Source organism: Cervus canadensis, chromosome 7, assembly GCF_019320065.1.
Source record: "Cervus canadensis isolate Bull #8, Minnesota chromosome 7, ASM1932006v1, whole genome shotgun sequence".
In the NCBI taxonomy this organism is placed as follows: Eukaryota; Metazoa; Chordata; class Mammalia; order Artiodactyla; family Cervidae; genus Cervus; species Cervus canadensis.
Genome location: NC_057392.1, coordinates 46,377,201 through 46,393,046, shown reverse-complemented (window position 1 = coordinate 46,393,046; position 15,846 = coordinate 46,377,201). Strand labels below are relative to the sequence as shown.

Genomic DNA, 15,846 nt, shown 5'->3' with positions numbered 1-15,846 from the left:
ATTTAGGTATAAGCTATAGATTTTTCCCACAGTATAGTCATATTATGCTTTTTATGTTTTTTTCTTTCCTCTGTCCTTATCACTGTCACTCTCAGTGGTGCCTGCATAATTGCTTACTCTGTTAGATAGAAAAGACACTTCTAAAGGGTTGAACTTGGGTTTTCCTATCTTAGGCTGAAAGAGTAGCCATCAGTCACGCTTATTTTGTATACTGAGACATGGTGGCCAGTTTTGAGTGGGCATAGGATTCATTTTGTATCAGTGATACAGGTTTAATTAGATTTTGATTGCTTATCATACTTGATCATTAGAAGTTAGTGTTTGGGAATGGAACTGTTTCCTCAAAATTAAAGAGCGTGTCAGTCATAAGATGACTGCCCTCCCTCTGCTCTGCTCTCCCCTCCCTCTTGTTTCCAAAAGTAATTTAACATTGCAAATTTTTAAAAGTTTTCATCTCTTATGTAAACAGAATAGGTAAGAAGAAAAAGTAATATAAATTGATATATAAGTTGATAAACAGTTCATATGATATTGCAATAACAGAAGTTCAGTAGATTTAGGCAGCAAGAACAGAATGTCTTTACAGTAATTTTAAGAACTAGAGATTTATACATTTGCATATAGGTATTTTAATTTTAACACAAAAAGACAGGAGAAAACATTTTTTTCTGCACAGAAAATGTAATTAAGTGTCTAATTTTTTCATAAACCAATTTTAACTTACTGGTTCAACTTATGAGTTATCTGAAACTTCAGATAACATGAAAATTAGTATTTTCTTAGCTGTAACTCACTATGGTGCTCAAAAAAAGAATAATGGAATTTTAAAGGTGATTTGAAATAACTCTGACTTTAAAAAATTGTTTATATTTTGATAGAATTTTATGAGAACCAGTCCATGATTTCTTAGGAGCTAATATTAAAGAAAAGAACAAACTGAAATATTTTTTTTGGTGATGTCTCTTTATATAATAGAAAATTTAAAAACTTTTAGTCATTGTTTTAGTCATTATTTTAGTAACTGGTTATCAGTTGTTTGTCCTTAGCGCAGTTTTTGGGCGTAACTGGGTGGCCTTGAGAAAATTCATGAATTTCCTCATCCATTTAGACTCTTCTGTTTACAGAGTGCTTTGAATTTTGTGTGTCAAAAGATGCTACCTAAGTGTTTAGATACAATGTTTTATATTTGGGTAGCCTTATGTAAAATCCTAGTTTCACTTTTATAAAATCTTTGAAAGGTAATACTCTGTACACAGTATTAATAATTTGAAAAGTAGAAATTGAAATGGACTAGAGGTAAACTGTATAGGGAGAATTTGGAAAAACTTGCAAGGAAATGGAACCTTTTGGACTAACACATGCATGGACATTCATGCATACATTCAAGCATGTAGCTTCCCTGGTGGCTCAGAGGTTAAAGTGTCTGCCTGCAATGCAGGAGACCTGGGTTCGATCCTTGGGTTGGGAAGATCCCCTGGAGAAGGAAATGGCAACCCACTCCAGTATTCTTGCCTGGAGAATCCCATGGACAGAGGAGCCAGGTGGGCTACCGTCCACGGGGTCGCAAAGAGTCGGACATGACTGAGTGACTTCACTCCACTTCACTTCACTTCATATACATATATAGAGAGAAAGACTCACTTCTCTTATCTAGAGGTTGTGTATTTGGTAGTTATAACTAACCTGATCACAGTCAAAAGGTGGGATTTAGAACTGACTTCTGAGATGTTCAGATGGATATGACATAACTTACTACAGTGCTTACAGGTATACTTTGGTCCTTTCAGATAGTATCCAATTAATTTTATTGTAGTTATCCAAACAAACTTGACTATTTTTAGTCTGCAGCCTACTAGAAAGTTTTAAAGGTCTAAAGGTGAATACTGCTGGAGATAGGCATACTGTGACAATAGTGAGAATTGACAGCTGAGCCTGCTGGTAAAGTATAACAGTGATATGAGAGTCAGACACTGCAGTACTGGGGTCTGTGGCATGCTGCCAAATCCCCACACACCTTTGTAGCCTCTCGGGCTTCATTGCATCACAGGTGGATTCAGTATTAGTTGTTGATAGTGGTTACTTTGAGGCTTCCAGAAAAGGTTGAATTGCTGGCTGAGTACTTATAATTCAGTGTTTTTTCTTTTTAGCATGCAACTAGTTTTTTGATGTAAAAAATTTTTTTAAATTCACTGTTTCTTCAAGTGTGGTCAGTTGGCTTCATGAGTCTCAATTTGTTGGGATTGTTCAGAATACTGAATCCTAGAGTTCATTGCAGACATCCTGACTCCCATGGGCCCAAAACTTGACAAACATTGTTGTAAGATGACAGATAAGAATGTTTTTAGGAAGATAATTTTAAAAGATTATCAAAATTGGTAAGAAAAAAAAGTTTAGAACCAAAAGCAGCATTTTGTCTGAATATCATTAACATTAAATGTTTACTGTGTGCTTAAGCACTGTACTCTGATACAGTGTTTATGCTTTTTTTTGCTGGCAGTTGCCTCAGTACCTTTGAGGTTAGTTCAGTATTATCCCAGCTTTTTAGGTCAGGAACTTGAGAAAGTGACTTAACCCACGGTCATATAGTTATAAGTGATAGAGGCTGAATTCAAGTCCAGGCCTTCTTAATTACCATCCTGTATTACTTATCTTTTCACTAGCTACTTATATAATTAATGTATATAAAGATGGTTGGTAAAGGAATGTTGGAAACTATATTTCAGTGAAAATGAGATTGTTCTGAGTCAGACTGGAGCTAATATAGAGTTATAGATCAATAATACTGCAATTAAAAAAAGAATACTTGAACTTGGCTATCGGCTTGTCATCATCAAATTGAAATAATAGCTTTAATTTCTCCCTTCTAGACATGTTTAATCTGTAGTTTGGGCCTAAGAGTTTACATTTTCTTAAATATTTTTAGAGTATCACACTCAGCAAGATAATTGTAAAAATTTAATTTTATAAAAGTCCGTGCTTTATTTTTTTTGGCCATGCTACATGACTTGTGGGATCTTGATTCCCCAACCAGGGGTTAAACGTTCAACGGACACCCTTGACAGTGAGAGCACAGAGTTCTAACCACTGGACCACTAGGGAACTCTCTCCCCTCCCCCCACCTTCCCACTCTTGTTCTTCATTTAACACAGATATTTCATCACTGTTGTATATTGGCATTCCTTTGTTTTTCTTGAATGTCTATATGATACTTTTGTTAATTCACTGAAGGGAGATCAGAGTTTCTCTTTCGAGTAACGAACATATTAACTAGTTACTTTAATTTAAAGAAATACCATTTTAACCCAGTTACATGAAAGTAAGTGTCATCCATATGCCTAAATCTTAAATGAATTTATACTTCCCTGAATTTAGGGAAGTATCTAGAACCTTGTTTGTTGCTTGGAGCAGGAACTGCCAGAGACAAAATCTGAGCCTTTAGGATCTCTGCTAAATCTGAAGATTCCAGATGCTAGGTACCTACAGACTGTTGGGTACTCTTCTAGGTGCTGTGGATCCAACTGTGAATAAGCTGGAAACATTCATAAGCTCCATGTTCTTATGTTCTTATGGAGCTTATACTGAAGTAGTTGAAGACTTTAAATTTACATCTATTTAAGATACTTTGAAAGTTACAGTTATCATTGTGAGAGAATATGACAGCTGGAATTTTTTCCCCAGGGGTTATTTTGAGATATGACAGTATAATTTATTGTTCAAATGGAGACAGTTTTGAGAATAAAAAGAGGCTCTGCTAATAATTAGGTTAGGACAGCAAGTGTAAACCAGTACTGTTCTGGGCAAACTGGGTCACATGGTTGAAGAGAACATTTGAGCTGAGACCTGACTAATGAGAAGCCTGCAGTGGAGTCAGCCTAACGGGTCAAGGAAGAAGAATGTTAGAGACAGGACACGCTGGTAATGGTTTACTAGGTAAGGTTTGGAGGAAGATAAGAATCTGAAAATGAAATAGAGGAAAGACAAGGTCTAGGACAAGAGAAGTATAATATGTGATAGGAATTGGAAAGGGAAAGGGAGGTGGGGGTTAAAGAATATGGGAAGGTAGTAAGTTGGGACTGTAGAATAGCCGGGGTTTTTTTTCCATCCATCCAGTGTACTTATTGCATGCTTTTCTTGTGGCAGGCATTGGGAAGTGCTGGGGATACAGGAATGAAAATGCGGTTTGAAGTAGTGCCATGGCGGCTGTTGTGCAGCTCTCGGGGCCCCATTCACATTGTGTTTTTCCTTGTGGCTCTTATATTTTCATGGACAGCTAGGAAACAAGCAAACGACCCAGGGGATTTCAGACAATGCTGTAGTGAAGAAGACAGAGTAGGGTGGTGTGAAACAGTGGTATGAGGGCTTCTTTAGATATTTAGTGGGGAATCTGATAAGATGGATGAACGGTAACCTGTCAGACTTGGGTAGGGCTTCCCTTGTGGCTCAGCTGGTAAAGAATCCTCCTGCAATGTGGGAGACCTGGGTTCAATCCCTGGGTTGGGAGGATCCCCTGGAGAAGGGACAGGCTACCCACTCCAGTATTCTGGCCTGGAGAATTCCATGGACTGGATAGTCCGTGGGGTCACAGAGTCAGACACGACTGAGTGACTTTCACTTAGAGATCTAGCTGTGGGGAGAAGTTTCTGATTTGATGACATTTTAGGCAGTTTCTCTTTTTATGGAATCTTGTGAAATGATGAGCAGATTGAGTGGGGTATTATAGTGGACTGACCTGACAGTGTTTGATAAGCAAGGTTAGGATGGTGATAGTTTACATTTTATTTGCCTTCTATAGTGGTAAATTGGTAATATTAAAAGTAAAAAATAAATTGATGGTATTCAGTATGAGATTCAGAAGAAGATACACATGAAAATTTTCTATTTTTACTGATGGGTTTTATATAATTTCATCCTTATTTAAAGAATCTCATTTACCTGTACCTATAAAATCATTAACACATTGGTAATTTGAAATCACTTAAAGAACACAAGGGAGTAATATATGCCTTAAATTCTATATGCTGTAATTGAAAGGACTTTCACATACATTAGCTCCTTTGCCTTTCAGATGTAAGAAATGTCAAGAATTGGTAAAATATCCTTTTATTTATTAAAAACTTTTTTTTTTTTTTTGGGCCATGCCACACGGCGTGTGGGATCCTCATTTCTTAACCAGGGATCCAACCTGTGCCCCCTACATTGGAAGTGTGGAGTCCTAACCCCTGGACCGCCAGGGAAATTCCTAAAATATACCCCATTTTAGAAATAAGAGAATCCCCTGAATTCAATGACAACTTAAGCTTTAGATATTCTTGATAGCTCTTTGAATTGCTTTTGGTCTAAAGTTTTAGGATGCTGGATTTGTGGAGTGGTGTATTTATTGCAGTTTTTTTTTTTTTTTAAAGCTATGTAATCTGGGAAGCCTTAGTTGTTCTGGTTTGTTTGTTTTATTATTTGGGGAGTATTTGTAATTAGGGTTTGTAAGTTGGAATGATATAAAATGTTCAGGATGATTGGTATTTTCAAAACCAAATCATGTTATAAAATTGTTAACTGATTGAGCTACCTTCTGTGAATCCTATGTTTTTTGTGCCTTGGTCAGGGGAAAAAAATACATTTATTTATATATTTTAAATGAGGACATAGACAAAGAGGGTAAGATTTGGGTATATTAAGTATAAGTTTATACAATGAAATTATTATTTAGTGTTGATCCCTCTGTCTCTCCTTTGAAATAAGGTAGAAGTGAAGGGGTTTCCCAGGTAGCTCGGTGGTAAAGAATCTGCCTGCCAACACAGGAGATGTGAGCTCTATCCCTGGGTCAGGAGAATCCTCTGGAGGAGGAAATGGCAACCCACTCCAGTATTCTTGCCTGGGAAATCCCATGGACAGAGGGGCCTGGCTGGCTGTAGTTCACAGGATTGCAAAGTTTTGGACACCACTTAGCGACTAAGCAGCAGCAGAAATAAGTAAAGGTAGTTAAATAGTTGTGTCAGAATATCTAGAAATAAGTAAAGGTTGTTTAAGAGTTGTGTTGTAATGTTTTCTGTCAACTAAAAAGGAATTAGTTTGATGTCAATGTAGCTTGTTTTAATTTAGTACAGGCATTTTCATATTTCTTTCTTTTCTAAAGTACTGATCATGAAAAGGAGAAAAACCAGTGTACATTTGGTTTAGATTCCATCTGAGAATCCGTCAGTAATGCACAGGCTTCAAAGCAATAATTTTATTTAGTTTATATATACAGATCATTGTTCTTCTTGATTTAGAGAAAAAGTAAACTACTTTTTGACACAACCTATTCTGAGTTATTATAATGCAGAGCTGTATGCTTGCTCACCTGTTGGTATTTACAGTTGTTTTATTTTGATATCATTGAATGTCATGTATTTATAATATTATTTTTGCAGTGTTTAAAAAAAACCTACTAGGTGTTTTTTGGGATATGTTTAATGTGTTTGACACAAATAATATGAAGAAAAGTATACTCGAATAGCTTAATTCTAAAGGGAAAATAAAACTGTTTGGATTTATACTCTGAAATGTAATTGTATTAAGTGAATAAATTATTTTTTCCAGGCAGACTCCAGGTTAAAAGCGCTTAATGCAACATTCAGAGTGAAAAACCCAGACAAGTAAGGTTTTGTTTTAATAACAGTTACAATGTTGTTTTGAATGGTGCCTATCAGTCTATTTAATTTTTCATTTCTGAATGTATGCACTTTATTTGCTAAATATTTTAAATAGCAATTCATATTAGTGAAATCCTTTTAAAGTCTAAAACTGATTTTGAAATTTGATGATTTTATTTGGATTAAGGTTGTAAGTAACTGAAGTTTTAGAAAGTTAAACCACTGCTTTTTCCTGGAAGGATTTATTAAGTATTATTGAAGGTATCAGAAAAATGAGGAAAGTAATTTTAATTTCATATAAAATAGGTTTTCTTATTAGACTTTGCTTGTCAGATATGTGCAAAACTCAAGATAATATATTATCTATTTTAATAATAAACTATCTACTTTGAATGCCAAGAAAACTTGATAAATAAATGCATACTAGTATAATAATTTCATGGAACTATATCTATATGACAGTTACCTACTTCATTAATGTTAGTTTGGAGTTTGTGAGAGCATTTCTATATTAATGAAGCTGTGTATTCAGAAATAACTTTCCAAAGGGTGGAATCTAGGTATTTAAGGTTTGGTTTTGCTCATTCTTTGAATTTGGCAGATAATTCAGGCTCTTCATCATACGGACCTTTGCCTGAAGCTTAGTTCAGCTGTACTTTCCAATTAGAAATGTGCTTAGGTAGATGGGGTTTTTCCAAGTATGGAAAGTTTAAAGTTTAAAGACCAAGTTTACGAGGTCTGTTAAAAGTTCGCTCGTCAGGCCTTCAAGCCTTAACTTCTACATAGTGTACATTCTTAGCAGACAAAGGCCAAGTTTGCATAGTCTAATATCCTGTTATGCTGATTTTCATAAACCATAACACATTAGAGTAATGCCTCTACTTTTTAATATAACTTTTGAATATAAGATGTAAATATTAATATTTTAAAGTTTTGGTAATTAGGAAATTGTGATGGTAACCACTGAGGTTTTCACTTTTTTAATAGACTTTGTTTCTTAGAGTAGTTTTAGGTTCCTAGAAAAACTAAGTGAAACATCATACAGAGCTCCCATATCCCCTCTGCCCCTACACTTGCACAGCTGTTCCTGGATACACACAGCCACCCCTGTTATCCCTTACCAGCGTGATACCAGACTGATAAGATTGATCAGCCTGCATTGACTCATCATGATGCCTGTCAAAGTGCATAGTTTACATCAGGGTTCACCCTTGGTGTTATATATTGTATGGATTTTGACACATGTACAATGACATGTATGTATCATTATAGTATTATGCAAAGTATTTTCACTGTGCTAAAAATCCTCTTTGCTCTCCCTTTTTATCTCTTCCTTCCCATAACCCTAGCAACCACTGATCTTTTTGCTGTTTCCATAGTTTTGCCTTTTCCAGAATGTTGTATCATAGTACGGAGCATTTTCAGACAGACATTTGCTTTACAGTATGCATTTAAGATTCCACTGAGGTTTTTATAAAGGTTATGACATCCATAGTATATAAGAAGTGTTGTCTAGATTAAGAACTAAAAGGTTAGACATCCATAGTATATAAGAAGTGTTGTCTAGACTAAGAACTAAAATTATGTCACCCTCCAAAAAAAGCTTTGGAAAATGTAAGCGGCAGAGTTTACAACATTGGTGAATGTACATTCGTTAGAGGAGCATGTAAATGAGGCAATTTAATATTTTAATGCTACTGTTAGTCAGGTGTTTTTTAATGTAATAAAAAATATCAATTGTATGTTTGTCTTCCCTTTTCTGACCTACCATCTTTTCTAGTTTGCTAAATTTTATTTAATATCCATATTGTAGAATTTTAAATGTGATACGGCCAATAACATAACCAGGGCAGTTATTTGCTCCTAATTTCTTGTTAAAGTATATAATTAGTAATAGAATTTGTTTGCCTTAAGTTTTAGATTAGAGAATTATCTGTTTCGGTCATTGTTGTAACAGATTTTTAATATATAGAATCTCTGTTCTAGGTCTAGCTGGCCCAGTAGATTAGTTATTATTCATAGTATTACTAAAATAGTTTATATCACTGAAACACTTTCTTTCTGTTCTTTCTTAAAATCTAGAAAACCAGGAAGAGTTTCAGAGGGAATACCAAAATAATACCTCCTTCATGCATGTTTATTTTTCTTTCCTTTTTTTTTTTTTCATTTATTTTTATTAGTTGGATATTTTTCTTGAGACTGTTCAAAGTAGTGAGGAGGAGGACCTTGAGTCTTCTACTTCCTTGTGGCAGTATTTGGCTGATATTTAGGAGGTAAACCAAGTGATTAATAGAATGTATGGGATGAAAGAGAGGAGAAGGAAATACAGGTGGCACCTAGGTTTCATTCTTTAAACTGCTAGGGAATACAGAGGAGAGAGATTTGATGGGATAGGGGAAGATAAGTTGAACTTTGGATTTGTAAGCAGCTACTAATATCTGCTAGCCAGTTGGCATTATAGATACAGCATTTAGGAGAGATCTTTGGGCTGGAGATAGATATTTGGAGTTCAGCAGCATGTAGATGATAATCGTGAAGCTTTGTGAATAAGTCACATAGAGTACAGGCTTCCCACATTACGCTAGTGGTAAAGAACCCGCCTACCAGTGCAGGAGACCCAGGTTTGATCCCTGGGTCAGGAAGATCCTCTGGAGGAGGGCATTACAACCAACTCCAGTATTCTTACCCGGAGAATCCCATGGACAGAGAAGCCTGGTGGGCTACAGTCCATAGAGTCGCAAAGAGTCAGTCACAACTGAAGTGACTTGGCACGCATGGACACACATAGAGTATGTAGACCGAGTGATTGGTTGTAATATGGGCAAGGACCTAGGGCTGAACTCTAAAGAAACCAGTACTTGAAGGGTGTTTTCCATAGTATAATCTGAGGATTACCAGCATCTGAACCCTGTGAGTGAGTTTGTTATAAATTCAGATTCCTGAGTCCCACTAGGGCCTCTGTGTACAGTTATGGTGATTACTCATGCCTTCTTTTACTGAGGCCCTCAGTTGTGTTTCTGGCAAATATTTTAGGAGTCCTTTGCACATTAAAGTTGGCAGTATAAGAGATGGGTGAAGGAAGTCAGTCCTGCAAAGGAGACTTTAGGAGTGACCAGAGAGTAAAAGGAAAAATTAACAATGATGTCAAGGAAATAAGTTTTTGAGGACGGTTAAGTAAGCTGTTACATTGCTGGAAGAGCAGTGTTACCTGAAGTTTCAGGTCGTTATGGAGAATGGCAGATATTAGATTATAGAAACAAAGATTACTGAGCAGCATGAAGATTAGGGTTAGAGATCATGAGTTTATGTTTGTACCAAAAGATTTTTTTAGCACCATACATTTTCTTCTGTTTTCTTTTTTTCCCAAGTAATTTTTCATACCAACAAATTTTATCTCTATCTCAGTTCCACGGTATAAATTATAAAGTATGACATCTTTTCTTGGCTTTAAAAATATCTAAAGAAAATGTGGTTATTTAATTTTAGAGCTCTTTTTTTTTCATTTATTTTTATTAGTTGGAGGCTAATTACTTTACAATATTGTAGTAGTAATTTTAGAACTTTTTGAGTTTGTATCAGTGTGTAAATGTTTAAGGCTAGCATATGGTTAAATAGAGTCAGTCTCATTATTCTCAGGAACTGCTGTTTTGTCTTTCAGTTTTTGACTGCTTTTCATGAAAAAAATGATGTTTTGTTTCCTGTTTCAGGAGATTTATTGAACTAAAACACTATAGTGATGAACTCCAATCTGTCATCTCACATCTCCTTCGAGTCAGAGCTGTAAGTGGTCACCAGAAGCTTTTTGACAGGTGTTTTTATGGAAGTGCTTCTCATTTAATCATTACGTTTTTAAGTAATGGAAGATATTTATGATGAATAACTGATTTTTATATTCAAATTTGGTGTATTATTCATCTAAATTGCATTTTTTTTTATTGTGAAATTTTTTCTGGCATAAATAACTTAAAGAATTTTAACCTATTGTTTTCTCTGTAGTCTTTATATGGTTTCTTGTTTTTTATTGTTTTTTCCTTAGTATATGGTTGTTTTGACATTTATGAAAGGGCCTGCCATTTTAGCATTGGAATATAATTGTGTGACTTTGATCTACATATTCTTTTTTTCTTTCAAGATTTTTTTTAAGGTTGGTAAATAGTTAATATTAAGTCATTCTGTGTCTGTGCTCTTATATTATCCTAAATAAACTTATGTAGGGTAATGGTCTGCTATGATGACATGAGGAACTAGAAATAACCAATGATGATTGTACTTACCTGTAGAGTTTGTCTGTAATAGACATGGAGAAATATATTTTTGGGTGGATTAATGTAGTATCTGAAAAATGTTGTATCATCCACTCTGGTCCTTTGGGGTAACCTAGAGTAAACCTTAGAACTGGTCTTAAAGGCTTTGAAAGACACTGAGTTACCAGGTCTAGGATCATATCTTACACTCATTGGAATCACCTTGAAATGAAATATATTATCTGGGATTTGTTTTAATGAAAGAGTCTGCTGGTAAAGGGTGCAGAGTGGGGTCAATTTTAGATGCAACTTAATTAGCCATATGATAATTGTTGACGGTTAAGTGTTGGGAAATGGGGTATATCCTACTATTCTCTACTTTCTGTATGTTTGAAGATTTCATAAAAAGTATAAAAATATAAAGTAAGGGAACACTCTTTTTGAAGTATCCTCATATTGGCCCAATCTGTGTAACCATCCAGAGTCCTATAGGACTCTTTATATAAATTGTAAGATACTTTGTAGGAAAAGAAAAAGGTACCTATGAGAATTATTAGGGTAGAGTCAAGAATGGGGTATTGAAAAGGACTTGTGAATTGATGAGATAAAATTTCTAGGCCTCTAGTTGCTTTGAAGTTACCCAAACAAATAAGGCAACAGTTCTTAATGGAAAGTGAAGGTGGGGTCAGAGACACCCCAGAAGACTGGAAGAACCCTTCATACTGTTTTGTCTTCTGTGTCAAAAAACCTGGAGAATTTACTTAAAATAGAGGTCTGGCTGAGAATGAAAGCTGTATCCTTCTTAAAGACCTTCCACCAAAGGAATAGGGGGCACACTGTGGAAGGTGTCATGCCGCAGGAAGCTGGACAGTGCTGGGCGTCTTGGGTGGGCAGAGGCACGCTGTTAAAGCAGTCACATGACCAGCTCCCGGTATTGAGAGGTTCTCAAGCAGTTGTTCACATCCAGAAGAAACAAAGGGAAAAGGCAGAAAAACCAACCAGAGTCAGATTTTGCAGAAATATCAGTGATGAGTGGTGAATTGAACAAAGTATAACAGTTAAAACCCAGAAAATCTGTAAAGTGTAGGGAATAAGTTTGAATGAGATCTAGAGGAGGGAGGAAATAACTGTCACTGTTGTGAAGCTGTGCTGCAGATCATCTAGCCTGCAAGAAGGTATGGGTGATTGCCCTCATAAAGCAAGTAAGAAAATTATCACAGTCAGGGTAGGATATCCAGTGATCATATTTGGCTTTCTGCTGAAAGTATATTTTTGAATGTGATTAATACTTAATCTTTAGAGATCATGATAAAATGGAATAGTGATGTTACAGAAAATTTTGAGTCTCGCACACAGCTGTTTCAGTACTTTGTACATTTCATTTTGAGGGTTTCCCTCCTGGCTCAGTGGTAAAGAATCTGCCTGCTAATGCAGGAGAGGCGCAGGTGACTTGGGTTCGATCCCTGGTTTGGGAAGATCCCCTGGAGAAGGAAATGGCAACCCACTCCAACATTCTTGCCTGGGAAATCCCATGGACAGAGGAGCCTGGTGGGCTATAGTCCATGGGGTTGCAAAAGAACATGACTTAGTGACTAAACATTGCGGCACTTCGTTTTAGCCTTGTTCTAACTATTTTTAACCATGCCAAGCTTGTTTCTGGTCTTTTATTTGCTGTTTCCTGGGCCTGTACCATTCTTCCCCCATGCTCTACCACCAGGATCCTCTCTTGGCTTATTCTTTTTGTTGTTCAGTTATTGGTTCAGATACCTCTTGAGAGAAATTATCTTTCCTGAGCATCCTATATAAAATGTGGTGCAGGTTTCTATTGTTTCTGTCATTTTCTGTCATTCTGAACTTGTTAATTATTTCCTCTACTAGTATATATGTGAGCTCGCAAGAGCAGGAGCTTTGTTTTCTCACTGCGGAATCCTGAGAATAATGTCTGACTCAAATAGTACCCACTGTGTATTCATTGAATGGATGAATAAATAAATGTATGTGCTGACAGTTTTATGTTTAAAAAAATCTTGAAAAGCAGTAAGATAAATTGCTTCTTGAACTTAACTATAACCAGCCAAGGGGAACTGGTTACTAATGTATATATGACAAGAACGTCTAAAGAAAATGACCTTGTCGTCAAAGAGCTTGTAATACACAAGTAAGAGAATTCTGGGTCTAGATATTTACCCTAGACTTTATGAAAACAGGCTTCAGAAACTTAATTGACCTGAAAGACTGCTTGAGCGCTTCAAAGAAAGACAGCACTTGATCTGTGAGTCAAACTGAGATTTTGACTGTGTAAATAAGACAAATGCCAGTAAAAAATATGGAATAGCTAAAATCTTGATTGTTCTAGAATTAGGAAAAAGGCTATTTAGTCATTGACAGTAACATAAAAGTTAAAAATGGAAGGTTAGAGCCCAACACTGACAGAATCCTGAAAACAACATAGAGATTGCCACAGGGAGAGCCTTTTTGTAACATTCAGTGTCAAGAGAAGAAGGCTTTAGACACTGTTGGAGACATGATGACTTATTAAAGAGAAAATACAATTATTTGGCTATCTTTTCTGTTGAGAAAAATTCTTATGAAAGTCTTAATAGAAAAGGTAAAAAATAAATGACTTACAGGTTAAAGAGTTAATATTTAAGATATTAAAACAGAACAACCAGAAAGGGTGGGTAGTCTTAAATTGAGAGGAGCTGGAGTTAACACTTGTGTCTGCCGTTTACTAAGTTCTTCAGGCAAATCTAGAGACCTTTCAGAGTTTGTTTTCTTGGAGAGTATCTGCCCTGGTACACAATAGGTACTGCATAAATTTTTGTTACATGAATGAGTGTGTTATTCATAGAGTTGTGATATTCGGATGAGATCATCCATGTTTCATAAACTAAAACAAAAGGAGAAAATACTAATATCTAATATTTTGAACTGTGGTGTTGGAGAAGACTCTGGAGAGTCCTTTGGACTGCAAGGAAATCAAACCAGTTCATCCTAAAGGAAATCAGTCCTAAATATTCATTGGAAGGACTGATGCTGAAGCTGAAACTCCAATACTTTGGCCACCTGATGCGAAGAACTGATTCTTTGGAAAAGACCCTGATGCTGGGAAAGATTGAAGGCAGGAGGAGAAGGGGATGACAGAGGATGAAGATGGTTGGATGGCATCACCGACTCGATGGACATGAGTTTGAGTAAATTCCGGGAGTAGGTGATAGACAGGCCTGGCGTGCTGCAGTCCATGGGGTCGCAAAGAGTCAGACATGACTGTGGACTGAACTGAACTGAACTGATCTAATATTTATTATCTTTACTGTTGTATATAAGCCAACCATGGTATGTTATTTTTACCTGATTCTGACAGTGGCCCTTTGAAAGTAGGTGCTGTGACTGTCCCCAGTTTATAGATTAGGAAGCAAATCCCTTTTTTCTTATAATCATATTTGCTGCCTCTCTAGGGGAAATCAAATTTAGAAGGGAAGGAGGATTGCTTAACTTTACTAATATGCTAACTATGTAAGCTGAAATTATTGAGCTACTATTTAACATTTAACTTGTAGTCATTTGTATAGATAGCAATATGTAGTGTTTATGAAATATTCGGTGATGGCAATATAAAGTCTTACAACTCCTTTGGGAAAGATTTTAGCAGTAGTGTCATGAGTCTTAAATCTCATGATCATTGCCTCCTTAGGAGATAATTCAGAAGAAAAACCATGTGTCCAGATTTTTAAAATAAGATCATTTAATAGACTGTCATAAAACTTTATGTCCTTTTTAACATTTAATCTGCTACTACTTCAGTATGGATAGGGAAGGCATTCTTAGCATAGTTGCAAGTGATTCAGAGCTGGGGAGGATGATATGATAAGTCTGTCAGTTTCTTCTGTTGTCATATTATTTGCTAGGTGTCAGTCCTCTCCTGTCAGTTGTTAAGATGATCAGTTTTCAAAAAGAAAGACTTGTCAACAGAATTGAAATTGAGTGACAGTCTAGACTAAATCATTGGATCTAGCCCCTTCTCCCTGGCACCATGATTCCTAATTACCAGTGACCATTGAATTAATCTGCTTTTGTTGTTTAGTCCCTGTGTTGCATCCGACTCTTTTGTGATGCCATGGACTGTAGCCCACCAGGCTCCTCTGTCCATGGAACTTCCCAGGCAAGAATACTGGAATGGGTTGCCATTTCCTTCCCAGGGGGACCTTCCTGACCCAGGGATTGAACCCCCATCTGCGTCTCCTGCATTGGCAGGTGAATTCTTTACCACTGAGCCATAGGTTTTAATAATTCATAATTTATTTCCTGGCCATCTTTATCTTTACTTTTCTGTAGAAATGCTCATTTTTGGTCTATAGTTTTTCTTTGCTTCATCTTTTTTCTCACTGCCTGATGATCTGGGTACTAGTCATCTCGTGTTTTAGTTGGCTAGCACAATTTACTTCCATGAGTAGTTGATACCAGAAACATTACTGCTGATTCAGTAACAACTGCTGAGTGGCTCTGTGTTGCCTCATTCTCTAGTAGAGTGGTTCCTTGTGTAGTTGCTCATCTTTCTGGCATATGAGAACTCTTGCCTCTTTTTGTCATGCTCTGTGGACTAGAGTATTTTCCAGAGCTCTAATTATTATGATTGAAGCTCTTTTTGTATCAGCTGCATGGAGTGATAAAATTTAAAGAAAAAAAACAAAACTTTTAAACACCTGGGATTCAAAAACTTTTTCTTGCACATTTATTTTGGATATGTATTTTGTATTTAAGTTGCTGTAGTTTTTATACTTACGTGGTTATTTAACAAATTCTTTCCCTCTTTTCCATGCTTAGTATCTTAGGTAGATGATAAAATGCTCAGCTTTCAGGAGGAGGTTTGATTTTTAAAAGTACAAGAATCTAGAAAAGTTAGTGGTTTAGAATGGCATTTTGTCCTCTTCAGAATGCTAGTCCTATTAGATGGTCCCTACTGCAAATCATGC

General features: G+C 36.1%; 1 protein-coding gene across 1 annotated transcript in view; it reads left to right on the top strand.

Annotated features, from left to right (window-relative positions):
* The window catches only part of SNX4 (sorting nexin 4), a 52,942-nt gene that overhangs the window by 19,938 nt on the left and 17,158 nt on the right, over positions 1–15,846 (top strand). The window contains exons 6-7 of the mRNA XM_043473210.1: positions 6,577–6,632; positions 10,337–10,409. Of these exons, the coding sequence (XP_043329145.1) occupies positions 6,577–6,632; positions 10,337–10,409 (129 nt within the window). The remainder of the gene's footprint in view (positions 1–6,576; positions 6,633–10,336; positions 10,410–15,846) is intronic.